Source organism: Tenebrio molitor, chromosome 9 (genome assembly GCF_963966145.1).
Source record: "Tenebrio molitor chromosome 9, icTenMoli1.1, whole genome shotgun sequence".
Lineage (NCBI taxonomy): Eukaryota > Metazoa > Arthropoda > Insecta > Coleoptera > Tenebrionidae > Tenebrio > Tenebrio molitor.
The window spans coordinates 9,172,390-9,200,092 of record NC_091054.1 but is presented as its reverse complement, the minus strand read 5'-3'; the positions used below and the strand labels follow the sequence as shown (position 1 = coordinate 9,200,092).

Sequence of the window (27,703 nt, the reverse complement as noted above, 5' to 3'; positions counted from 1 at the left end):
TCGAGAATCTGTTAATCACATACGTGTCTGAAGTAGACTTTTCTGCGATTGCTCACGGAATATAAAGTTTGTGAACAAATTATTGACGTGAGAGCTTCATTTTACAACAATTTTAATCCGCCAAGTTTGCAATAAGCTCAAGACTGGAACACAACCGCGAAGCGCACGTGTGTCTAGGGCGTGTCTCCCCACTCCTGGCCCAGCCGACGAATCGGCGCACACTTGAGCCTCTTAGCCCCGCCCACAAGCAATTGTAGCGCTTGTTCCGGGCTTCAAATCCAAAGATGATGACGAACATTATCGGATGAAACAATTTGGTCGCTTCGTAAGCACCTCCTCGCTTTATTTGTCCACTTTCGGTGGCCGTAAACCACCCTTAAGGAAATATCGGAGAGATTATTGCTGGCGAAGGTTGATCGAACCCGCTGACGTCGTCCAGATGGCGCCCCTCAGATAAGATAATAACGTAATGGGACGGTCCAGCGATTAGATTTATCCGAGCGGGCTGTAGTTTTATTGTTTCATTTATTTGGGTTGTTTTGAGACGCAACAAGTGAGGTAATTTGACGTGGCTCGAGGACGTTCGCTAACGACTGATTGGGTCCTTGTTCGAGGATCAAGGACACACCGCAAGGACAGCTAACAAGGGTCGTAAATAAGGAAACAAGGAGCGGAAAGTGTGGGGGGAGATTGACAGGTGTCGGTTGTCAAACGGTCACGTGGTTAGTTTTGATAGCGTCTGATAAAAATCGAGTGGAGGGTCGGGTAAATAATTTATTGGGGGGATGGAACGGTGGAAAAAGGATGAGGCCATCGAATTATGGCGATCGTAATGAAAGTCCTGTTCGGGTCGAGCTCTCGGGAGTCCAAGACAAACAATTCGATTACTCGGATTCTACAAATTTGACTTTCATCCGGATATCTAATTTGCAGGTCCTGAACCAATCCGACACACTTAAGGAGCACTTTCGGCCAGGTCTTCAGGAGCGCTCGTTACGACGATTCGATTTCCAGGACCGCCCTTTACGCGATTCCATTCCAGTCCTGTCACCGCGCTATTTTTACACTTTCGACGCTATTTTCACTGGGACAGGTGCGAGCTAGAAAAATAGTGAAAAATGTCGCCGAAAATAGCCTCGCGAAAAATCGAGAGGTGCTGACAGCCCAGAATCGATGCGGAGCTGGCCAAAGTTGAAAACTAAGAAATTGGACTGAAAATTTTTCTTCGCCTCTCCCGAACAATCCCAAAGTTGCGGTGTGGAGATGTTTTTAATTTTAGAACGCGACGATAAATAACCGTTCGGCGAGTCTAAATATTTAAAAGTCCTTAAATCATGAAAGTGCGTGACTGAACAACTGAAAGCTTGGCGCGAAGGATCTGCTTAGCGTCAGACGGGAGCTTTTTCGAGACTTCAACAGAACGATGCGGAAATTCAGGTTCAGGGGGTAAAAATAAAAATGCGATTCCCACGAGTGCCACAGGTCAAAATAACGCGCCCTTAATTATCTCTGCTATGGCAGAGGAGTGAAGTTGGAACGATCCCTGCCTGAAAATACACGGCTGCATCAAATGAAGTGTTGCAAATTTTATGAACGTACCGCAGTTTGGTACACGAAAACTGAACATAAATTAGTTCCAAAAATAAAATCCCCAACTAGCTTGTAAACGTCGAAATACTTTTTGGAATAATGTAGTTTGTGATTTACAGGCGGCCACGAATAAATCAGCGCTCCTGGTGTTAGAACAAAGTTTCACAAAACTTACAGCTGTCAAGCGCACTGCCAGTAGCCCCGGCCTAGACAAGTGTCAATATCAGCCACAAATTAAAAGAAATCTGAAAAATATTTCAGTCTGGTGGAAAATTTGCATCGGAATTTTCCGGGTGGGCGAATTCCTAAACTGGGAAATTTCCGTTGCGGCGCAAATTACAAATCGAATTCGCTGCAAAACGCCAACAAATCAACAAGTCACTCCGACAGCTGCGCCTAATTGGAGAAATTTAAATTCCTGCAAGCCTACCTTGGGACACGTCCGCTACATCAATTCCGGGGCGTCCTCCGGTCCGGCAACGAGCTGAGTCACGTGAACTTATTAAAAAAATTAATTCGGACGAGCGCACGAGAGGTTCCGCAGCGGCGTCGCGACGCCCTGTCCAAGCGCCACTCGAACGACGACTGAATCACGCCTACGGGATGCTGTGCCGGGATGCTGCGGGACTTGGCGCATTTTCGCGCGGGTTTTTGGCGGCGGGTTTTAACAAGACGGTGCTGAAGCTTATCGCTAGTTTGGGACCCCTGGAAAAGTTCAGTCTCCTTTACAGCAAGATGGACATCATCTGGAACATGTTTCTTATTTCAATTAATTCAAAGAATGTACGTTTGTCACGCCCCCTTTTAATCGCGTACGCCGGTGCCGACTGTCAAACACAGAACTGTCACTAGAATGACCAACACATTCATTACCAACATAAGAACAAAAAGTCACCACCTTTGATAGTTACTAGGTAAACTCTGTCCACTCATAGATTGCTTGACATAAATGTTACTAAAAATGTTCACTCTACGCTACAACAAATAGATCCGGCGCGAAATTTAAAAAAGAGTCGATTTACACATGATGTTTTATTATTATTCTGCAAGTTTGCACTTAGGAAAGACGAAAGAAAACTTCAGTATAGTAGGAGTAATAGGTATGTTAGGTTTTATTAATACAGGGTATTTCACGAGTGATAATGTCCCCGACGGAATTAAAAATGCAACCCACAATACATTTTCGAATTTCCGAAAAAAGCTGGCTACTGAAAATAAAATATCCAAACAACAAAAAATCGCAATGGAACACATCAAAACAGCAACACGATTAGAACTAATAACTTTTAAAACAGAGAAACGCAAAACAAAGCTCTAAAGATGAAAAACCGCAAATCTAAATGCTTAAACTATTTGACAGCACTGACAATTGCAAATTTGAAATGTCATATAATATTTTTCGCGTGGGTTTCATAACAACCAATGAGAATCAGTGGCGCGAATGTTTCAAAATATTACCAACACATCTATGATACTTTAAGCGAATTTTTGCGACCTTACCATAGGTAGCGGTAAGGTTTTATGTGGTAACTCCCCCACTCCGCTATTTTCTTTCTGGTAACCCAAATCGCAAAAACGTAATGGTAAGTTTAGATTGGTAAGACATGTCATTTCCGTGCTTTGCTTTTGACAAATTGTAAACATAACCTGATTAATCCGTACTCGTTTGCAGAATCAATGGATAATCTTGAATTGGTAATGATTTGTAATAATTTATTTTTTGATAATACATTTTTAATAATCCATCTTCTGCACGAAATGTAGAAAATAAAAATTATATATGCAGTTAAATTAAAAGAACATCACTACAAGATTCCAATAGAGGCAATTCCGTTTAATAAATTTAATGCATGTTGGTACGATAGTGTAACCGGAACATCTTCGCCTCGATAATTGAGGGCTACTTCCACGATTTCACCATCATCACTCATTATAAAACTAAAAAGTGGTCAATACGTCATTTTTTTTTTCATAATAACAACCCATACAACCTCACTTATTATAGTCTATTTTTTCCTGGTAGGCGCGTGCGTGCGCATTTACAAAATCCTGCAACGAAATGCGACTTTCCTATTGGTTACTTTATTTTTCTACTTACACTAGAGAAATGTGCAATATTACAGTGTTCTGTACTGTCAATCAGGTCCAAGCTGCCATTTTTGTTTCATCGTGTCTTAGTTTTCCTTTCGTGTTTTGTGCGTATTTTGTGTTGTGTCCGTTTATTTATTAAAAAAACAGTTCTTAGTTCTTAGAGGTTAAGAAGTTTTTATATGTCAACAAGATGTCTTAATTTCGATCACCAAACGGCGTAAGTTTGATTTATGCTAACATCAAGTAACAGTTTTTTATTAATGCATATTTATAGCAAATTTCTCACAAGCCGAGAAAGAAATGATCGTTTAAGTATTTCGTGGGATCTCCAAGAATTTTGCCGAGTTAACCAAGACGGCTCAAATGGAAAAAACTGCAGATTATACTGGTATTGATTTCTGAGGTTTTTTTTGTTGTATCACAGCTTAATTACTTTGTGTTGAAGGTTCAACACAATGATACTTGGCGGAAGAAAAGAAGTGTGGGCAATTACAGGCACTGAAGAAACCTGATAGGAAATGGATGAACATCAAAAATATCTCATTCGAAAAACAGTGCACTCATTTTTCTCTGCAAACAGAATTCCTACAATTGATGCTGTGTACAGGGAAGTGCAAAACAATGAAGAAATTCCAAACATCAGTCGTTCTAAGCTTTATAATGTTTTACACGAATTAAAATTCAAGTAAGTACATACATTGTTTTCAATTAACTATAAAACATTGAAATCTATGTTTATTTCAAATAGCACAAATAACGAAACAGAAAAAGCCTGTTAATAGAAAGAGAAGACATATCTTGGCGAAGAAGATATTTACGGGAAATAAAAAAAATACGCCAAGAAGGGAGACCTTTTCTGGTTATTAGAAATGATTGTAGTCGAAGCAGGCCTTGTCCATGTTATGAAATTTTTGCCGCTTTCATGTGAACTGACAATTATTGTCGATGTCACTGTAATTTTTTTTAGGTGATTATTGTTGATTATTTTTTTTTTTTTTTTTTAAATTAACGATTGAATCCAAAAGTATCGAGTTGTTTTGTACCCAATTTAACTCCTGTGAGTATAAAATAAAAAAATGTTGTACATATAATATTTGTTATCAATTTTTCCACGAGTTGATTCATAAACTTTTTTGTTTACATTTTACAAATTATACAAAAATTAAATCATAAACATGAGTTTTAATCTGCAACCACAAATACTGATCCCCCTAAATAATATGCAACCAAAAATACTAACAATTCCTGCATCCTGCTAAAAATCTTAGCTATGTGATTCTACCTTTCGGAGATGCGCACGCACGCGCCTACCAGGAAAAAATAGACTTTAGTACGTCCTTTCGAATCTTACCAAGCAGAACCACACTCCGAGCGTAGTAAGATGTGGTATCATTAATGACGCAAAATGATGACGTCACAGACGCTTCCCCTTACTTACCTCATTTCGCCAAAACGTTCGAGTAACATGTACCAATGTTACCAACTTACCTGGTAAGGTCGCAAAAATTCGCTTTTTGTTAATATTTTAATGTTGTGGTTTGGGGATTTTGTTATCTAAGGATATTTAAAAAACGGCATTCTATCAGTGGCGGTAGTCTACAGCGTGATGAACAATGACTAAAGTCCATTCAAAAATCAAAAAACCACCACCTGTTGCTTTATGTAGGTAAAATTTAAAAAACCCTAGGTAGATATTTTTTCATACTATGTTGGTAACTATAAAATATGACATTTATTTGATTCAAAATAAAATTCAATTGCTTTGAATTCCGTTCATATTGTTTTATTAGCAGCACGTTTCATTTATTTATTATTTTTATTATTCTTATTATTTTTACTTAAACTTGCCCAGAAAAACAAGACATTTAATAAACACTTAACCTCAAAATTACTATTCTCACCAAATTTTACACTGAACAGCGTTGCCGATAGTAATTATCGAGGTGGTTTTTTGATTTTTGAATAGACTTTAAGTCTGTTGGCAAGGAAACAGTTGAAAAATATTGGTATTTTTTTGTCTCACAATTGGCACTAACCGGATGTTTTAGCTTGACACATTAAAAAAAATTAGGTTATGTTGGTTATGTTTACAAAAATTAACCTTTGATGGTAAATGTCAAATTTGGCTGTCAAAGCTGACAACCGGAAATGCGTTTGGGTTACAGTGGTACCAAAATCATTCAAATTTTCATTGTTACCAACAGATTCAGTCATTCTTGATCACGTTGTACTTTGATAGAGTGCAATTGAATTGAATTTTTTGTGCAAAGCACCTGCGGCTCCCCCCCTCGATGCACCCTTCCCAGCAATCCCCAGTTTATCTAGCCAACACATTTGTTTTCGCTCCCAAGACACCGAACACACTGTATAAATATTTACCTCCATGTAGTTCTCCCTCTGTTGCATCTGGAAGCGACCGGCCCCAATCTACGCTACGAATTGAACCGCCACTCTGGAAAAATCGGAAACGATTAATCGCCGATTTCGGATAGTTCAGGGTTGAGCGGCTTCGCCGCCCCCGGACGCGGCAATTTCTGCCGAAATCCACATTAACGTGGACGGAAAATTAATCTTCATTTCGGTTTCCTGCGTTTGTTTGTGGCACAGGCTCCGGTGAAAGCCTCAGTCGGGGCGAGAAATTTGCGTTAGGAATCCACCGGAACTCAAAGATCGCCTAATCCGGGACAGGGCCGGCCCGCATTGTCCCACTCCGGGACCTGTCACGAGTTAATGCCGTTCGCGGGGATTAGCCCGGAACGGGATTCAGATTATTTCGACTGCATGAAAGGACCAACGATTTTTTGAATCTCGGGGTCATCCAAAAAATAACATTCGTGTCGAGATGGATTTTTGTTGGGCTTCGGTTTCAGCGGAGTTTCATGAAAAGTGGGAATTCATTTGTTTCCTCTTTATTAAACGGGGCGTTTCGGGATCCCACCAATTACACGATATTAGAGGAATAAATCTGAAACAAATGCGAACGATAATTTCCGAAATTACTCTAATTTGCATCGCCCGAATTGCTGTTCCGGTCAAATTGAATATTCAGCGCTGGCCGGATATTTCAGGCGAGGTTTATTTTTTCAGGGATGTCACGTGACGTCACGTATATCTTAAACAAACAGCGTCGTAAGGAGCGTCAAAGGCAAAGTTAGCAGTTACTTCTGTTCCAGACGGTTTCAGACTCCTTTTTCAGGGATGCGGTGCTCATAAACAAAGCCTGTCAGTTGCCACCGCTCGGAAATATGTTACTGAAAAAGGCACCGCTTTTGTAAAGTCCTTAAATGGCGATTGTTGACCATAAAAAATTTCGACGGGTTTCGGTGGCTCACTTTCGGTTTTCACTTAATTAAAAATTGATGGAATATTTTTTCGGTGGAATTCGCTTGGCAGTGGCGCAACAATTCTTTGCGAACAAGCAGGTTTTGCATTTCCCAAAAAAGTCTTCCATTTTAGTAAAATATCTAATTGATAAGGAAGTTGGTAGGTATATTTTACTGAATTCAATTGTAGAATCAACAGTTATCTGTAGTAAAAAATGTTGCTGGTTTCACTCGCTGTCTATAGCTGAAATAAATCTGTTTTAACTATTCGTGAACTTCCTGAGACTGACAGACGTGAAGATTGTTTTTACTTGAGGTTTTAGAAATTAGGAAGCATCTGGAACCCAAATTTTTTACACACGAGCCGCCACTGCTCACCACATACACTGCAAAATATGCTGCGTGCAGCCTGAACATTGTAGTTGTCATTTTGTGTCGTCGTGCAGCCTCTCCGAGCAGGAATAAATCATTCGAAAATAATTTCAAGCACATCTCGTGTAGTTTTTGCATGGATTTTTCTAATTTGTTCCCGGCGAAAACACCCTTTCGGGGGGTACTTTGCCCCCAGCGAACACGATCAGAATTTCAGATTACCTGAAAATTTTAATAACAGCTGGTGGCAACCGTAATTTCCAGTTGCAGGAATAAAACACAATTATGTAAACGCGTAGCGTTTCCGCTTGCAAATCGCCAACGACAGACTCCGCGTGTGCCCCCCACGAGAAATATTTTCCGGATCGATTTTGACGCGCATCGGTCGAAGATATTTTCGCCAGTTGATTGGATTAGTCGTCGTTGTAATTAAATCAGGACGCCTGAAAGACTGAAGGACGTAATTCGAGTTTGGCGAGAGGCGATGATTTCAGGAAATCATGTAAATTTGCAACGGGAGTAAACGTCGAATCAATTATGGAGGTTGCCGAAATAGCGAATGTTTTCGATCGGCGAAAATCAAGTGCCCCACGGATCCGGCGAAAACGCGTGCCCGGAGTCGGGTGAGTTTTCATCTCATTTTCACGCCAAAAATGATATTAGCGGAGTCTCCCGCGTAATTTTCCGATCGCTTCGGCGGCCCAGAAGGCAAACAGGATACTCAAAGGGCGATTATGTGAATGTAAGAATGCGGAGTTGAGTCGGAACGGGTGGAGTTCGCGCGGAAAAGTGCACCACGGTCCGGGAAGCTGAAAATGATTGGAGGAAAGTGACGAACGGATTTAGACAGGACTCGAGGTAATTAAATTAGTTTCTAATTGAAATGGAGCCTGCCGTAACACGCTGTATAAATAATCCGGTGGCCGTCATACACCGGAATTTATGCGTGTAATAAAATCGCTATGGCGGTGCTTCCGGTCGCTTATTTGGAGTTATGGCACATACGGAACTAGTCTGATTAGGCGGACGCGATACAGTTTTCACAAAAGTTTACACAGATTGCTTTTTGGGGTTCTCTAAAGAAAAAACCAGCAACAGCGCATTTTATCAAAGAGAATTACTTTGCAAATCATATGCGCGGGGGATACGGTATCGAGGCCGGATTTATTTATTTATTAACAACATTTCTATCAAATAATCATAATTAAAGTCCATTCAAAAATCAAAAAAACACCAACGTCGCAGTTTCCTCGATACTTAGGTACTATCGGCAACGCTGTTTAGTGTAAAAGTGGTGAGAATTGTAATTTTGAGGTTAAGTGTTTATTAGGTAAATGTCTTGTTTTTCTGGGCATGTTTAAGTAAAAATAATAAGAATCAATAAATAAATGAAACGTGCTGCTAATAAAACAATATGAACGGAATTCAAAGCAATTGAATTTTATTTTGAATCAAATAAATGTCATAATTTATAGTTACCAACATACCTAGTATGAAAAAATATCTACCTAGGGTTTTTTAAATTTTACCAACCTAAAGCAACAGGTGGTGGTTTTTTGATTTTTGAATGGACTTTAATAATTCCATTTGCTTTAGGTACTCTACATTTACTTTGTACACATGATATCCACGTCGGGGTTGTTTATACGACATTACGCATTACGCATTCCTGACAATACCGAAATCAAGTAATAGAGCTATTACGAAACGGTTTTTCCAAGCACACTGACCGCGTCCGAGACTGCTTAACTTCATTATTATTTATATTTAAAAAGGAACAAATAGAAACAACATTTGAGATCTATTTGGAACAAAAATTATAAATTGACAATGGTGTTCTGTTTTCGCCCTCGACACACTCGGTGACACGGCGTTCAGGCCGGATTAAAGTTCACACTGGAGACTTCAAATTATATGAATAAAAATATTGCTTTAGTCATTTGCTCTTCACCAGATTGTATTTCAAGAGATTAGAAGAGATGGTTGCTTGGGCAACATCCACATTTATCTGATCATTCTGGTTTTGCGTTTGTGGATCAATGAACAATGTAAACTTCAAACTGACATATTACAGACCGATCACTAATCATGCTTTATTTACACTTTATAATGTTAATGAATGTATTGAATGGGACGTTATAAATCAAAACTCATTCAACTGTGTAACGAAATATGTTATAAATTTGACAACATTATTGTTAGTACATATCATAAATTACAGCTTTCCTTTAAAATATAAACAAGACTAACTCTCCATTATTAACTGTTCTTTTATTTTATCCATTATATGTTCTTTCAAGTCATTTAAAGGACCTACCGCACGCAAGTTTTACGAAGAAATTAAAAATTCTACTGATTAATTCCCATATATCGGACCTTCAAATAAATATATATTTAGAGTAGGCGTAGACGACATTCTAATTCTGTTAACAGTGTAAAGTAATTTTTTTAGGTAACCAATTATTCTCCGGAGTTACACAGGTTACACGGTAAGCTTTTTCCCAATTTCATATTGTCATATTCCGTGGAGGGGGAATAGGGAGAACGCACTACAAAAATTAAAAATATTTTCTAACCTAATTTTATTTCGTTAAAATGTCAGACGTTCCTTGTGTCATTTTCTACGCTGGAAAAATGTTGCAAACAATTGATTTCCATAGGTTGCTCTAAATATAAATTTATTTGAAGGCCCGTTACATCAACCGTGCACTTGAGTTCATCCAATCAAAATCGCGGTTAAAACGTCCTGCTACTCTGTAATCTGTCAAAAGTGATTAAAATTGCATACTACTCCTGTCAGATTTTCAAATTGTTTTTAATAATTGTGTTTTTAATAACTGTAAATATGTATTATAAATAAATAATTAACGTTAAGTTTGTATTCTGGAATTAATCTTCCCAAAAATAACATGACCTGATTGTTTATACAGGGTGACTGACGAAAAACCTTTGACGCTGTATCTTACATATTCTGTTTCTGTATCCGATTTGAATAAATGACACATCAAATGAAATAGTCCGAAAAACACTATTATCCTATTCAATATTTTTTTCGACATCTATTTTTTGACAGACGATAGCCAACTTTTTTTTTTTTCAAATTACACTCTATATATTTTTTTATTCGTTCTTATAAAGAATCTTCTTCTGAATATTCTTACATTAAAAGAAAAAACAAAAAATGTATTTTAAATGAAAAAAATTGAAAATCAAAAATGAAGTAATCAAATTTGTAAACAATACAAAATCTATTCTAGTTGCTCAAAATTTCCTCAATGCTGTTGCAGACACTGTCGATACCTTCTAGAAGTGCCCACCTTTGCATTCAGTAAAAAATTTCGGGGTTTTTCCTGACATACTCGCACTATCTTTTTTCTCAACTCTTTTTGGGTACCTGATGGGGTCAAATAAACATTGTCTCGAAAGTTTCAAATGAATATAAAGAAATCCAATGGATTCAAATCTGGGGATCTAGTGGGCCATCGAATAGCTCCATGAGCACCCATTCGTCGTTCACCAAAATGATTTAAATGATTTAAAAATACAAAATGCATTCCTGCATTATGTGATATGGCGCCGTCCTGATGAAACACGACTCTATTCAACACTGCTAATGGTATCTCATCCAGAAAATATTATATTAAGTATAACATAATTACATAAACATTTTTGTTTTATAATACAAAAATTTCCGATAATATTGCGGAATCTGGAAAAGTGCCTCGAATGCTTGCAGCGTTTCCACGTTGAATGGCAAGGGAAATCCTCTCGAAAAGGAATTTCTTTGATTTTGAATCGCCTGATTCCGCGATAAGTCGGTTTCCGATGACATTAATGAAATCGATGGCTTCTTTGCACCAAGGGCCTAAGGTTTCAAATGCTAAACCTTTAAACACGTAGTTTGACGAAATGATTGAACTATATTTGCTATGTTTGCGTTTGCAAGCCATTTCAGTGGCAAAACCTGAGACTTCAGATGATTTCAGAAAATTGATTATTTCGTTTGATAATAAATAATATGATATTTTGTTTGATTGAGACTGCTATCAATAAAAAAGGGACCCACTAGTCCATTCTATCTCCAAAAATGCCACACCACAGGTTAACACTAAATCGTCTTTGGAAATTTTCTTCCACAGCAACATTATAATATTATTATTATCAAACTGTTTTGACAAATGAATACTCAGAGTTCACTTAGTCATTTCGAGCATTTAGAACAAACTTCTCTCTTGTTTATTTTGGTCACTTGATTTTTAAATTTTGTACATTTACTCTTTAATTTCTTGACTTTTGTTTAATGAATGGGTGTAGTTCTTTGCATTTTTATATTCAAAAGACAAATCTCTACAATATTGAATTAAAAAAAAATGTACAGTGCTATTTGAAAAAAAGAATCTGATGTTCATCTGTCAAAAACTGGACGTAATATATATTTTTTATTTAGTTGGTGTTGAAGTGTTTTCAAAATTATTTCATTTGATGTGTCATTTATTCAAATCGGATAAAAAATAAGCAAGATACAGCATCAAAGGTTTTTCGTCAGTCACCCTGTATTTGATAAAAAAATTAGGGGCCAGTTTACAGAAGCGAAATTAAGTTAATCGTAATCAAATGCGAGATTAACTAAACACGTGATCACATTGAACCAATCGAAGTTTCGGATTCATGGGTTAATGGCGCATTAAAATTTAATTCGAATTAAATATTTAATTCTCTTTCTATAAACTGGCCCTAGGTCTTGTTATTTTACCTTCGATTAAAATTGCTTTTTAATCAGCCCATGAATTAATACATTTTACATTTTTATGTTAATATTATTATTGTATTTTTACTCCCACTGTTGACGCGACAGTTAACCGACATTGAGGCTGTAATCCATCACGATGGCACGGCATTCAGGCATTATTTTATATCATTTTGTAAGGTTCTTCCAAATAATTTAAAGACGCTACCGTACACGACTTTTAGGAAGAAAATCAAAACTCTGTCTGTTGATTGAAAATGTTTTTTATTTTGTCGATGATTTCATGAAATTTAAATTTTAATGTTAATTATTTCCTCTCACAAATGTAAAATTATGTTTGTAATTTTCAGCATGAATAATTTATTGTTAGCGTTATTAATGATTTTTTTTAATTCAAACGCTGACCCAATACTCAACCGGCATTCAGGCTGAACTTCATCATTACGGTATCACTACTAAGTAATAATAAACAAATACAAAGTGATCAAAAAGAAAACAAATCAGAGCAGGCGTTCCAAATCATCGGTCACGTCGTAGCTGAATCATATGCAAATACGCGTTCAATGCATGGGCGTAGACAATTTGTGGTCTCAAACACTACTTCATAATAAATCATTCCTCATCATATTATTTATAAAATAAACAAGAGCAACATTTTACATTCGTAAGAATGGGTAATTTACCAGTTTTATTGCCAAATGCGACGCCACAGTTAAGCAGATTTTTCGGTGAAATGTCAAACTAACGTCAGTTTTAAAGCAACGGCATTGATATTAACCTTGAAAATAGCTTTCGATTTCGGCAAAGTTTACGGTCGTTTCCTGTAATTGTAAGCAACAATTGCCTATTAATAATTGCTACAGTTAGAGACGTTAAAAGTTGACACTAAATCCAAGGGCGTAGCAAAGGGGGGGGGGTGGTCAGGTGGGCCCGGCCCACCCCAGAATAAAAGTAAAACACTTAAAAACAAGATACATCTGCAATCTATCTATCATCTGTCTGTGGTTTAAAATCTGGCCCATCCCAGCAAAAAATCATTGCTACGCCCTTGACTAAATCTATGTCTATTCGCGTCGCGCGACCAACTTTCTAATCACATTATCGAGAAAACTATTAGTCCTACAGAAATTTTGCACAATACCAAATCTGTTCAAAATTTAATAGTCTACAAAAAATATTTGAACCATTTTCACTTAAGATCGCTAGAAATCAGCCTTTTTTTACTTTTACACCCCCTAGACAGTGTAGCGGATCGACTGAAACAGATTGAATCTACAAACTGTTGCGAAGAACTTTTCATTGGGAACTTTCCCATCAGCACTGTACAGGGTCATTATAAATGATTGTACCATCGTAGTAGGCGTTGGTGGCTTAGTTGAATGTGCCGCAAGCTTCATAACATGAGTGAGACTAGTATCGCCGATAGGTAGCGCTGCTGGCGGTAGTGGAAATCTGTCTACTAGTTTGTCGTCTAACGTTGCGAGGCTGGCGGCACATCCAAACTTTGTGTGGGTTTTCAACGCCAACTACGATGGTACAATCATTTATAATGACCCTGTATTTATATAACACAAAATCGATAAAAAAATACTTAGAAAAAAGAAGTTGCACCCAAACCTTTGTCATTCATTCCACTTAACTCATCCTTCACGTCTTATCCCGTGCCACGTTCAAAGCAGTCACTTTGTTAGCGTAAAGTGGCGTCAACACGTTCGAAAATAAACCGGCGGTTTACTTTATTAGTTAAGTAATGAAACATCGAGTATAAAATCGCGTGAGACGAACGATCTGTCCAGCAAAGAAGAAATTGCGCTCGCTTTGATGGTCCATCAGCGCGATGATGAGAACGCGAGTTTATTCGAGCGGACGTTTTATTTCTTTCGTTAGGAAGAATCCGGAGAGGTGTTGCGCAGGGGTGGGCTCTCGGAACGATGCTGTTACAATGGCAGTCTCGGTAAAAATACGAATTTTTACCTTGTTTATTTGGAGATGCTGCTCTGATAATTTAGTCGCGTGGGCGGCTGATGACTCCACCGGCGAATTGAAAAGAAAAACAAGAAAAATTACTTTTCTGATGTATCCGCTGAATACATAAACGGCGACCTTTGCGAAAAACATTTCGCCGCCGCTTTGAGGATTTTCCTTAAAAAATAATAAATCAGGACATTGTTTATTAAAGAGCTCGATTCGGTATTTATTTAAAGACGGGTTTATTTTCTACGTATTTATTTGCGAGGTCGCCGTTAACTTTTCATTTACTACAGTTGCGTTAAACACGCTGTACGAATAAATAAACGATTTGGGCGAAGTGCAATTCCGGAAAATGGCTCACTGTGGTGAGGTCTACTGCAATATTTTCGCCAAAGATAATAAACGCGGGACGATTCGGTCTTAAATAAGGGTCCTGATGAGACAATGTACGTGGAAGAGCGCGATTGGTTTGTGATTTGTCGAATAAACTGTTGGCCTTCTGTGTTTTTGCTGAAAAAATGTTTACGTGGGTTAGGCCTTGTAAACTGTGTGATTCAGCGTTCGACGAGACGTACGAGGTAAAAGCTGTTTTTGTTGATATTGATTTCTTTTTTTTGTTACAGCTTAGCTTAAATTTTTACCTCGGGGTTCCTAATTTGTCAAGCTTTGCACCGACGATACTATTTTGAACTCTTTACGTGTCAGTGTACATTGTTTGAATAATTAACTGTTAGCTTGCTCGATTTATTTCGTTCTTTTCGTAAACACTCGTTTCTGTTATGGATTTTCCCCAACTTTAAATAAAGATTTAACAGTATATTATTCAACGAACGGATAAAGATGGCTATTACTCGTGAAGATGATTTTGTGTCGCGAGCCGCAGGCGAGTGGCGTAATTCACCCGAGCGAGTAATAGCCTTTATCCGCGAATAAAATACTACACTTTTTCTACCACTATATGAAGAGAAATTGATAAATAAGTTTCTGTATTAGACAAACTGCATGCACACTTTCATGCACACTGTAATTGTCGCTTTCACCAATGTTGTTTTATTTTTACACATTCTACAATCACAACTAATTTAGAGATATTGTGTTGGAATTATGTCTACCAACATAATGAAAACGCAAAAAATCTTACACCGCCATGATTCGACCGAAATGACATTTCTGATTTGACACGTCACTACTACTCACCTAAATGAACCGTACAGAAGGCGTAACTCTGTCAACATTACGAAACCGAAACGGTGTGAAAAAAACCAATTTTATGCTTCACATTCTTCCTAATAAAAAATTAATATCTGCGTCGATGAAAGCTTTGACCTGCATTTTTACAATCGCTCAATGAAACAGTTAGACGGTCTCGAAGTTTGTTAACCTCATTTTTATTTTTGTTGTCGCCATGAAAAAATGTACAAAGGAACAAAATCGTTCCGTTGTTGTCAGTTGCGATGACGGTTGCTTCGTTTGTTTTTATTTAGTACAACCTGTACCGTTGCAGCTTGGACAATCGGACAAGGGAGTAAGTGGTTCAAGGTGTGTCCAATTAAAACCGCGGGGTCATTGTATAAAAGAAATGTATTAAAAACTAGTTAACAACGTACAAAAAACTATCAACAAAACTAGTAGTCGACGACAGGTTTCAGTTCGTAGGCGATCCCACTCTTCTGGTCCACAATCAGCCCCATCTTGGGATCGTAGAACAAGTTCTCCCCGTTGATCTTGTTGAACTCCCTCTTGCCCCTCTCGAAGTCCTTCTGGCTCCTGTAGTTGCCTCCATGCTTGCCCGTCACCCCGCTCAGCACCAAAGACCTAGCTTTGTCGTTGATGAACTCCACATCGCCGTCCACGTTGGGTTGGCGTTTGCCGCGGTTCGCCGCCGCCAAGTAGTTGGGAGCGTCTTTGCTCTCGTCGTAAGCGACGTACTCCTCCTTCTGCTGGGTCTCTTCGCCGCCTCCGTCGTGACCGTGACCGGCGTGGTTGTAGTCCCAGTAGTGTTCGCCGTACCCTCCGTGCTTGTCGCCCCACCTCACCTGAAACGACACCGACTTAAGTCCCGAAGCGGAGAAAAATCTAGATGAAGAACTGCATTACTTTGGTCTTGAACTCGCCGGCGTGGGGGTGGGCTTTTTCGTGACGCTCGATAAAGTGGTGTTCGTTACCCCGTTTGTGGCCGTGCTCGTAATGGTCTTTAGCGGGGACGTGGGCGTATCTGTTAGTGGAAAAGAAGAAAGTTAATAGTCGAAACAAGAGAGCTTACAAGAAAGGAGCGAAGTCATCGAACGGAAAATACAATCATAAAGAACGAAGAGATGAGATCAGAAGAGAGAGGGAGGATGAATCGGTGAGAAGAAAAAGAAGAAGAAAGATTGCTCAAGAGTGAGGAGACGAGATTTTGAAGAATATTTTTAGAGTAGAATTGGTAGTGACTATGAAAATAAAATTTAAAAAACTAAGAAACAGAAAAAAACAAAAATGAAAGGCAAAGACAAAAGTTCAGTAGAGAAAGGAACAAAGAACCATTTAGAAGCCATGGTTAGAAGACAGATTGCTGAAGATTGACAAAATGATATTTAGAGATTCTTAGAGAGATAATATTAACTGTGAAGATAAAATTAAAATGTCTTAAGAGCCAATAAAGATCTAATGACAATTATCCAAAGAAGACGAATATGTATTACAAGAGAAAAGAAAATAGCAGCAAGAATAATAATCATGGAGAGAAAATGAAATAAAAAATAATGAAGAGAGAGAAGAAATCAATTGAGAAAAATTGACTAAGAAAAAATATGGAAGAAACAATGAAGTAAAATCAATTACTATCAAGGTAAAAAAAGAAAGATTACTGAAGAATGAGTAAAGCTACTTTGAATATTTTTAGAGTAGAAATAATAACTAAAACATAAAAGAACAACATTGAAAAGAAATTAAACAACTTACAGCAAATCTATAAAGAAGAAGAATATTTATTACAAAATAAAAGAAAGAAAAACAACAGTAATAAACACAGAAAGTTTAGAAAGAAAAATGAAAAAAAAAGTGAAGAATGAATATAAGTGAGATACGAGTAGTCAAAGAAAGATTAAGAAAGAAACTTCTCGAAGAATAAAGAAACAACAAAAATCGAAGAGAGTACAAATGAAAGCGCTGAAAAAAGAAACAAAGCAAAGAGCAAATTGGTAACAATGATTAAAAGAAAAAAGTGTTTAAACATTGGAAATGAAGTTATTGTGATAGAAAGTCAAACGAAAAAGTAAAGAAAATGAAAATACAATTGAGAGAATCAAAATTAAGAAAGATTGTAAAAAAATAACCAAGCAAAATTTTGAAAAAATTTCAGAAATGGAAAACTTTGTGAATGCAAGTCGTGAAATAAAAGACTTGCTATGAGTGGCAATACTGAAAAAGTTAACTAAAAATTAAGAAAATAAAATTTTGAAAAATAATCAGACACCAACTAGAGAAATGAAAATAAATAAAAGGAAAATAATAAAACTGAAGAGGTATCAGGAGGTACAACAGTTGTTAATAAATGATAAGAGAGAAAAATAATAAAACGAGAAAGCAGGAGGAAGAATGACAATAGTTAATAACATGAAAAGAAAGAAGAAAAAAATAATTTAGAAGTGAAAATAATTTTTATGAAGGTTGCAAATGTAAGAGCAGAAAAGCGAAAAAAAAACAAATGCTTGGAAAGTGTTCAAGAACGAGAGATCATGAGATAAATTGAGTTAGGGTGAGGAAAATAATTTTAAAATAAATACAGAGCTGGAGTCAATAGAAACGCAAAAAGGGGAAAAGAAAAAATAACAATAGCAAGACGAGAGCATTATGGTGTTTTCGCCGTTTTAGGATGCAATAATTTAGGTGGCCCGAATGAAGTAAAGTCGTCCGGAAGCTGCAGAAAAAAATTGTTGACGAATAAAGAAATCGGAATGGTGAAATTTCGGAGGGTCTTCGAAGGACAACAATAAACACACATCGAAATTGATCGTGCACACATAAAACCCACAACACCCCTACGAACAGAACAGACCAACAACAGCGAAAGAAAAAATATTCTTAACACCTTTCCTTGATGCGTATTCTCTCGAAAATTGATCTTTTCGAATCTCTGTTCCCAATCCTTCGGTGTTTCGCACACATGACCAAATTCAATTTCGTCGGGGGAATGCTGGGCCATGTACATGTCCCTGCCACACAACATTAAATCAGACTCGCTGTACGAAGAGCGCATCCGTCGCGACCATCGCACCAAAACGGAAGATCAAAAATCAAGCGAAACGGTGCGACGGACGAACTCTCCCTATCAAACTTACTGGAAATATTTGCTTCCAGAGTGAACAGCCGCGGGGGCCCCGAAGCCGCCCGACTCCGCCACTTGGTGGTCGTCCTTTTGCAAGGAGATGCTCCCAACTTGGCGCTTGTCCTTCACGTCCGCCCCGCAGACATAGTAGGCGGCGCAGAGTAGAGCCAACGCTGAAAACTGAGTCCGGATGAGTTTCCGTTGATAAGAAAGCGGGAACGGGGTGGCTGACGTGTCAACCTCGTCCCAACTGTCTCGTTACCTTAAACCACATTGTGTAACACTCGACGCTGATGTGAGACTGTCTCTGTTGTGCAAACCTGCTCCTTTATATACTTGAACGATCCGAGACGAAATTCTCTATTTTCGATATAGTTCCAGCAAGTTCTCTGGCACCGAGAGCGCGGTTTCTGCACAGTTTCTTGCTCTAAAATTCCAATTAACGGACAAAAACTCGAGTACGCTCCGTTAGTTTTACAAATGAATTTCTTAACCCTGCGTTTCTGCATCATTCGTTCTGCGCAAAGCTCCTCTCGAGCGCTGAAGATGCCGCGAATCCTCCCACGAACAAAAGCGCACGACCCAGAGGGCGCTTCGCGCTCCACCGACCCGCCATTTTTTCCACCATTTTTGCCGACATTTTTTCGCCACCTACCCCACTGAAGAAACTATTTAGCAACTATCGAAAGTCGCCACTTTCTAGATCTTTACGCCGCAAAAAAACGTGAGTCTGTTTCAAAAATCGACTCCGCCGCAGAACCGGATGTTGTGTCACGTTTTTCTTTTTGTTTTTTTCTTAGATGGCGCTGACTCGGCTAAAGCTAAAATCAACGAGTTCTAATTCTGTTTGGTTTTCTTCAGCTCTATCATATCCTTGACTGAGCAAGTGGAGGCGGTGCATCCTGATTGCGGCGCAGTTTTTCGGCAGGAACCTGCGAATAATGTTGCTTTCACGGTGAAATGCATAAAATTTGAATGGAAGTGCAAGAGCGCAACGGCGGACGTGAGTTGGCTTTTGCTTAGAATTCTTAGCAAATTTATCAAAAATAAATGACGCGTCCTGTTCCAGGCTTGTTGCTGTCACCAGTGGGGCAGGATTAATGACGCCGCAGCGAATCGTCGACAAGTCAGATTCGTTCAACGTTCCGGAAGGTTTTTGTCTACGGTAGATGTCTAAAATAATATTTGTACAATGTAATTTTTGTTTTGTTGTTGCGTAAGGGTGGTGTGGAAAAAGTATCGCGTTGAAAGAATTGCAGAAATAAAAGAAATTGTATTTTTACAGTTTTTTTTTCAGTTAACGGTTAAAATAAGACATAACCAATTAACTATAGTAATGACTGGCATGACCAGAATTAAATAGTGCTTCTGTATGGTTAACAATTTTGGACAGTAGAAATAAAACAAATGCGTGATAATTAAGAAAACCAAAGAAATAATAAATTAGGAAATAATGAATTATAATATTAATTATCTTTTGAGAATAACTATTGGTGTCTTAAAACGTGTAAGAAACTTTTACCTAAATTAGAAAAGATATACCTACAATTTTAATTGTATTGTGTTTGTGACAAGAACTAACTGTTGTAATTTATCGCTACGTTTCAAACAAACATGTTATATGCAAATTCTTCGTAGTAACGACAACGAGTGTTTAAAAATCATTTTTTCACGATCGGGAGTAGAAATCAACTTTTCGGATGTCAACATCGTGACAGAAGTAGAGCATTTTCTCCCTAGGGAGCAAATATTTGCAAATATTTGCTCCCTAGGGAGTTTTCATTTTTTTGACAGTTGTGACAAAAATCTAATGGGAGTTTTCATTTTTTTTGACTGTTGTGACAAAAATCTAATTGTGTTGTCAAGGCAACTACTAATTCCATTAAATTCATCGAAAGATGACAACTCATTTGTCATCATTTTTTTATTCTTAAAATTTGAGATTTTTGTGCTGTTTCTACTCCCTACCGTGAAAAAAATAGTATATATACTTCTGGAGAGAATGCAAATTTTTCCCTCGGTGCTTTGTAGCCCTCGGGCTTCGCCCTCTGGCTACAAACTGCACCTTAGGAAAAATCATGCATTTCTCTCCCTCAATATATAATATACTATGTATTATTGTTTTCAACTATCATAAATTCTCATTTTTCTCCTTTGTAAACTGCCCCTTAACTGCCCTAAAGAAAAATGAGCGGATAACGAACCGTTGCCCTAGACAACACATTCAACGTTACATTTCTGACAGGTGTTGAAAAATTTGTCAAAACTGTCAAAAGCAAATGCGAAACCATTTTTAAAAGATTTGGAAGCTTCAGGGACGTCGTTTCAAACAATAAAATTTTGTATGCAACTCGTTTCTGGGTAAATTGGGCTTTTCTAATTGCCCGAGGGACAAGATTAAAACAGGAGCGTAGCGAGCGAAGGTTTTAATCTTGTTTTAATCTTGTCCCTCGGGCAATTAGAAAAGCCCAATTTACACAGAAACTCGTTGTATAAATAACTATTCTCTCGTTTACAAGTATAGGTCGTGACTTTAGTTGGCATGCTTTGATATTTCCTTTGCATATACAAGATGTTTTTTAAATGCTAGTACAAAAAAAACCTGGGTCATATGACGATTCTAAAGAGTCCAGAAAACCTTTTTTTAATCTAAAATGGTAGGGATAAACTAACCCTGTCCATGCACATTCTACGCCACAGACACAACACTAGTAAACAATAAGTTAAACCATAGCAACCCGACAATGCTATGAAAAAAATACAACAAAATTATTATAGTTGCTTGACAACCCCAATTACATTTTTAATTGTCTTTAATTCAGCAGCGTACTGACAATTTTAACCAAAATTTAATTTATTTTTATCTCTAAAACGAAAAGACTTTTATTAGATAATTTGTTTGTGTATGAGTTCTTCTCGTCCTCACCTATTACCAGTCTTTTTTTGTACTAGCATTTAAAAAACACCTTGTATACTTAAATAATTTAATCATTAATGGTAAAAACCATCATGCAGGAAAACTCTCGTTGGTTGGTTATAACAAGAAATGTTTTTGCAAAAGAAATAACTCCAGCCGCTGAATAAATGACGTTTGACAGCTAATGAAGCGACACGTAATGGAAACAGGCTCTTTAACCACCAAAATTTTTAGACGCCCTTTAAAAATCCAATTCGAGATAAATTAATTGTCTTGGTACTGAAATAGAGTTCCCAGATTCTTTCATGTTTTTTAAACTCTGAAAAAAAATTTCTCTGCAACTTCTAATTAACAACCAGCAACACTCTGAGGTCACAACATCTGTTGCTGTTGTTTCTGCTTCAAAGTATACATTTGCTGCCTCTTCGAGATTTGTAAATTTGACGTTTGAAGGCACACTTGTCACTTTGCAGTTTTCATTGTATTGGGTGATTCAAAATGATTGTGGATAAATATGGCAACTATGTACGAAAATTAAAGGGGCAACTGTGTGGGTGAGGTGGAGTTGACATTTGTATAACATGTCATTAGCGTACATTTGTTTTTTTTAATACCATTGCACATTGACTTGACAATTTTTAAAATTGCGCGACTATGAACTGTCAAAGAAATGTCAACTCTATCTTACCCGCACAGTTGCCACATACATTTTCGTACATAGTTGCCATACTTACCCACAATCATTTTGAATCACCCAATATAACTACAGTTTAGTTTGTCCAAATATACAGGGGTATTCACGAGTAATAATGGGCCTAACAACATCCCGACGCAACCAAATAAACATATTTCTCAAACGAGTAGGTACCAATTATTGATCTTTTTATTTTTAATGAATCCAAGACTGCTTTTATTAAGACACTTTTCGGTTGTCGTTACGTGACATCTAAATCTAAAATGTATTTGTATTTAAATAAAAATAACCTAAAAAATTTACATTCATTTAGATGTCAACTTCATGTCAAATTTAAAAAAAAAAAACTAAAACCAACTACGTTTTAATTTTTTTAAATAAATAAAAAGGATCCACGCAGGCGATGAAAATGTATAACTGGTTGCGTTTCAATGTTTGTTTACTGTATTCCATTGACATCGAATATTCGCAACCAAAAATAGTAAAATCTTTCTATTTCTTCTCTCTGTTTATTGTTACGAGATAAAATCAAAAAGTTTCAATTCCGGTGCTGGGTTACTGAGAGAAATACCTATCTTTTTTTATTTTTCAATATTTTCCAACTTTCTCATCATCTCTTATTGATCCTTAACATATTGCTTATGACTTTCTTTACTGTTTTTCATCTTAATAATAATAATTTGTTTCTGCACTTGTACCCCAAAGATTTTCCATAGGTTACAGATCCGGACACTGTGCTGGCCATTCCACCAACATCTACATCACAATATTTACTTTTTCTTGACTTCAAACAATTTCACACAGGACACAATACCTGAAGGACTATCTATTTTGGGGTCAACACTCTGTACTGAAAATCGTAAATAACTTCATTCCATTGCTCTTTGTCTCACACTTTATTTCCCTTAACCCATATTATTTATTTTAGCAACCTGTTGCCATAATAAGTGCGTTTTTATTGTGACAATAGTTCCGAAAGCTGTTTCACTAAATTACACAACTTGTGGCACTAGTCTCTTGTTGCTTTTACATTAAATTATCATTGAAATTGTCTCCACAACAATGGAGGTGGAGAGGTAATTAACGTTAACATTATGTTTAGTTGGCAATTGCTAGATCGGTTAGCCGAGTTGTAAATACCTATTAACGAACAACGAATCCGAATTTGTACAACTTCGCTGAGTGGTGTGAATCAGAAACTAGTAAAGAAGAAAGCAACACTGATAGAAAATTAAAATATTAATTTCTTACTACTTATTTAGACTGTGTATCTACATCACTAAGAAAAAAAAAAAGATGTGATTAATTGGTTGCCTAGAACCAAAGGGTTTCTTGATAATTTAATGAAATAACTACATAAATGTCACAAATTTAACTAATCTCCTGTCGTGAAAAAAATTCTGTTTCCGCATCAAGTGACCCAAAACAGGATAATTTACACTTTGAAAAATGATAAACAACGAAAACTGACAAGTACGAGCTGTCAAATTTCGAGAACAGGGGGCAAATCTAAATGTACACTTGTAAATCACATCCAACTACGACGTTAGAAACAACCCTGTACGTCTTCGCGTGTACATTTTTCCATGATTCATGTCGTTTGTTTAGTGAAATCCTTGTCCTTCTCGCAACTCCTTTGCACCACCTGAATAAATCTTGAATTTTTGAGCACCACTGTCGCTCCTTTCCTTTGTCCTTCCTCCCAGGATGACAAATCCCTCGATCTGATCTAGGACATGACCGGGACACGCTCAAGCAGAGTACCGTGATGTAGCAGCGCGATCGCGACGTCGGCATACCACCCAGACATTGATCATTTAATTGCGACCACGCCTCGTCGAGCAAACTGCAACGAAATTAGCGACCGCGACGATGACTCCAGCGGGTTGTGCGATTTTTCGGTGGTGGTTGGACCGATCGATCGTACAGCTCAAATTTACCGACGGGTCCTCATTAGCGACGAGTCGATCAACCTACACAACTCGACGTCTTCTCTGACGCGGTCGTTGATTAATTTCCGATAATTGTAGACAAGTGGCCCTCCATTTTGCATTATCCGCACAATGGGACTATAAAGGCCTAATCACAATCAATCCATAATCTGATATGCGTCATCAGCAAAGCGGGAATCCACCAGGTGGTCGCCATGGCAACGGCGTCACTGTGCGACCTGGACATGACCTCTTCTCTTTTATTATTATTATTATTTTATCCTTTATTTTGCAAAACGCCCACTTTTTACACGACCTGCACCTCAGTGGTTCATGAAGTATTCAAGACACCCACCAGTGATGTAACAAAGGGGGGGTCAGCCGGATCCCCTCACCCACTTATGGAATTTTTTAAACGCAGCGATCGAAACGATGATACTGCTTTCATAGTAGTTGAGTCGCCCTGTTACTAAAAAATATTATTAATTAATTAATTTGTAATAATAATAATTGTTATTTTATTCAGAAAAATACACCCTGGTCCCCAAAGATACCTATACATTTTTCAAATTATTATGGTTCGTATCCCACCTCCACCCGGCGGCACGGCAATTTTGCCGGAGTACATACACTATTACGGATAATACTATCAAGTAATAGTGCAGTGCTTATCAACATAATTACCGGCGTCTCGCCTCCACATTTTGACTTTTTTGTGTTTTATGTTCTGTGTCAATGTTAAGGAATTTCCTCACGATGTGACATGAGTATAATAATATACCTTTTTGAATTTCAACCACCAATGTGTTCTCTAAGTCCAAAATTTTTAAATTTTTAAAAAGAGATTGCGGTACTATTCCTGTTGCTGAAATTATAAATGGTAAAATCGAAATTTTTTCTAAACACCAAAGATTTCTCATAGCAACGGATAGTTCTAAATATTTATTAATTTTTGTATTATTATTATTATTATGGTATCACTATTATTATTATTATTATTATTATTGATCTGAATTCTCTACAGGGTGTTGAAATATTATTGTACCAGTTAAAAGTTGACAGTATGTAATTTACAAATTGTATTGCAGCAGCTCGCTCGGGTGCTCCTCTCTCGTCGGTGGTGTAATTACCGGGGGGCCGAGGGCGCCTTTAGGCACATCGGTGATGTTTGCGGGTGGCGGAAGAGCGCGGCCATTACGAGTTTTCCCTTGCAAATGGACGACCGGCGGAGATTATTTATTGTTTTTTGTTATGCGAAAATCGATAGGCCACTCTGCATTGTTGCGCGAACTTGTTCAGGTACTGCGGAGGACGTGTTTTCGGGGATAATAAGAAAGGCGGAAGTTTTCGAGAAGAGAGATATGAAGGTTTGCGATAAGAGGCGACTTTGTTGTTTAAAAATACTTGGAAAATTAAGTTTCGAGTTGGGAAGTTGATGTATGAATATTGAAATGCGGCTCCACGCGCCAGCGTAAATCATCTCCGAGATTCTTGTCTGATAGGAAATGAATTCCTTGCAGAGCCGTTCCACTTTCTGTTTTAATTTTGTGTCGATAGAGAGAATGGAGTGGATTGGAGGACGTCTCTGTGTGACAATTTTTAAAAAATTATACTAACATCCTTAGCGTATTGATCACTGAAATGAGGCAAACTCTCGATTGTGCCCTAAGGGTGGGTTATCACCAGTTTACTTCTTAAAGAGAAAAAATATTTACAATTTAATATTACAAAAGTGTTAAAGTCAGATATACATAATAATTTTAATAAACTAAAAATGTTGAAATTATGAATACTTATAAGTGCTATAAAAGAATCTAAACAGTGCCAGTTGTCCAATAAATCAGATGTGTACAACAAAAACTCGTGTGGGACTACCCTAAGACGGGGATTCAGAAGTCGCTATTACTGAAATATTCATGTGTGGCGTTTGTGTATCATTCCTAAATATTTTTTGAGTTTTGTAAACCAAACTGAACCTTTATTCGACTCTAGGATCTACATCTCGTTACACTGGACGAAAGTTACACGAAAAAAATTCTTTTAAAATGACTACATACTTGGAATAAATGGGGCACATTTTTACCACTTACTCAAAAATGAAATGAATTAATGATGTCACATTTATCGCGTTGGGTATTGTACCTATTACTCATAGTAAAAGAAAATGTTCTTATGGTACGATTTAATTTTTTTTTAATCAAGGTGACAAATTTTATCTCAGGGATTTGGGTCACATCGTGATAAAATTGTATATGGAAATAAATGGCTGGGATAGTTTTAAAAACATACCAAGACGACGCCTTCGCCATCTATTGGTAAGTAGTTCATATTGCAAATTCTAATTTTACAGTTTTATGTACACATTGTACGGTGCGATCCACGACCTGCTGTATAATAACCGGCCTGTTCATTTCATTAAAAAAGCATTGCGAAAATGTTTCTGAGAAAGAGCCAATTTTCGCCGATGAGGGAGCCACAGTACGGGCGCTTTTAAAGAATAAAAATGCGGAAAAATATGTTTAGACATGATTTCAGAGTTAAGATTGTGTACAGTAAGTTCATATTTTCTTTCTAAAACAATACTGAATACAATTGTATTTTTGTATGTTTGATTTTAAATTCAAATGTCATTTGAACGAGAAAAACTCTCGGTGACAAAAACTTACGAATTACGATGAATAATATCCCCAAAAAGCGCCCGTACACTAGCGCTCTGCGGGGATCACTCAAATTACACTTTTGAACAGGCCGGTTTTAATACAGCAGGTCGTGGTGCGATCAATTAAAAAATCACGACCTGCTGTATTATAACCGGCCTGTTCAAAAGTGTAATTTGAGTGATCCCCGCAGAGCGCTAGTGTACGGGCGCTTTTTGGGGATATTATTCATCTTAAGTTTTTGTCACCGAGAGTTTTTCTCGTTCAAATGACATTCGAAATTAAAATCAAAAAGACAAAAATACAATTGTATTCAGTATTGTTTTAGAAAGAAAATATGAACTTACTGTGCTCAATCTTAACTCTAAAATCATGTCTAAACCTATTTTTCCGCATTTTTATTCTTCAGAAGCGCCCGTACTGTGGGCCCTCATCGGCGAAAATTGGCTCTTTCTCGGAAACATTTTCGCAATGCTTTTTTTATGAAATGAACAGGCCGGTTATTATACAGCAGGTCGTGTAAAAAATAAATCGAGTCGGCGTGTTACCTATGACAACCCATGCTATAGCATAGGCTCCAAAGCAACCTCGATTTATTTTTTAAATGATCGCTCGGTATTAGTTGGATATAAATGTGTATGTTTTTTGCAATAAAAGAGTTTGATTTAGACGTGGACAATTTGAGTAAAATGCAACAATTAAAAAATTTTCATAAATTATTGACACAATGCTGGGTTAGGTGAATGTGATGGAACGCTTCGAGTTTGGTCTGTTTGGTATAGGTACCTACCGGACAAGCATAATCTTTGAAAAAGCATTTTTAATTGATCAAAAAGTAAAATACATATTATTTTGACGTTTTGCGTCATAATTAAATATTTGTATGAGTCAATCTACGAGTCATGTCTGTTTTTGATCGTTGACGTTGTCATCAGCGCTCATAATTATACCAATTATAGATATAAAACTGTCATTATTACTTGACAAAGTCAAATGGTTCAGTTTGCAGCACTCGCTTCAAGATGATTATGAAATTTACATAATAATAAATTTAATAACAGCTTGTTACAGATGTATAAAGTTGTAGAAAATCTGGGAGAG

The 27,703-nt window shown here is 37.3% G+C and overlaps 2 protein-coding genes and 2 long non-coding RNA genes across 10 annotated transcripts in view; 2 read left to right on the top strand and 2 right to left on the bottom strand.

Annotated features, from left to right (window-relative positions):
* LOC138137886 (potassium voltage-gated channel protein Shaw-like) overlaps nucleotides 1-2,474 on the bottom strand; it is a 60,819-nt gene extending 58,345 nt beyond the window's left edge. For 2 of the 5 annotated variants that reach the window (XR_011161908.1, XM_069057472.1), the window contains exon 1: nucleotides 2,021-2,350. The gene's annotated coding sequence lies outside the window, so the exon portion shown is untranslated. Of the gene's footprint in view, nucleotides 1-2,020 lie in introns of all 5 variants that reach the window. The other 3 variants (XM_069057473.1, XM_069057475.1, XM_069057476.1) reach the window with 3 other exon arrangements.
* A 633-nt stretch (nucleotides 2,475-3,107) lies between these two features.
* On the top strand, nucleotides 3,108-5,201 carry LOC138137891 (uncharacterized). The gene is made up of 4 exons (XR_011161909.1): nucleotides 3,108-3,898; nucleotides 3,956-4,069; nucleotides 4,127-4,366; nucleotides 4,430-5,201. It is a non-coding gene; the product is annotated as an uncharacterized lncRNA (long non-coding RNA).
* A 6,167-nt stretch (nucleotides 5,202-11,368) lies between these two features.
* Nucleotides 11,369-19,685, top strand: LOC138137892 (uncharacterized). Its single transcript, XR_011161910.1, has 3 exons — nucleotides 11,369-14,672; nucleotides 19,265-19,406; nucleotides 19,473-19,685. It is a non-coding gene; the product is annotated as an uncharacterized lncRNA (long non-coding RNA).
* Nucleotides 15,658-18,804, bottom strand: LOC138137889 (uncharacterized). Of its 3 annotated transcripts, none has more exons than XM_069057483.1 (4): nucleotides 18,666-18,804; nucleotides 18,417-18,583; nucleotides 18,167-18,290; nucleotides 15,658-16,130 (listed from the first exon to the last, which is right to left on the bottom strand). In XM_069057483.1, the coding sequence occupies exons 1-4, from the start codon at nucleotides 18,675-18,677 to the stop codon at nucleotides 15,720-15,722; spliced, it is 714 nt and encodes a 237-aa protein (XP_068913584.1). In that variant the 5' UTR covers nucleotides 18,678-18,804; the 3' UTR covers nucleotides 15,658-15,719. The 3 variants fall into 3 exon arrangements, with proteins under 3 accessions (XP_068913584.1, XP_068913585.1, XP_068913586.1); XM_069057484.1 differs by lacking the exon at nucleotides 18,167-18,290 and adding an exon at nucleotides 16,192-16,309 and having other exon boundaries at nucleotides 18,666-18,797; XM_069057485.1 differs by lacking the exon at nucleotides 18,666-18,804 and adding an exon at nucleotides 16,192-16,309 and having other exon boundaries at nucleotides 18,417-18,557.
* Nucleotides 19,686-27,703: the final 8,018 nt, after the last annotated feature.

Coding starts and splice junctions, on each gene's coding strand:
- LOC138137889 (XM_069057483.1), bottom strand. Junction 18,291..18,416: donor TCTGGAAGCAAATATTTCCA/GTAAGTTTGATA, acceptor GTTGTGTGGCAG/GGACATGTACATGGCCCAGC. Junction 16,131..18,166: donor AGAATACGCATCAAGGAAAG/GTGTTAAGAATA, acceptor GTGTCGTTTCAG/GTGAGGTGGGGCGACAAGCA.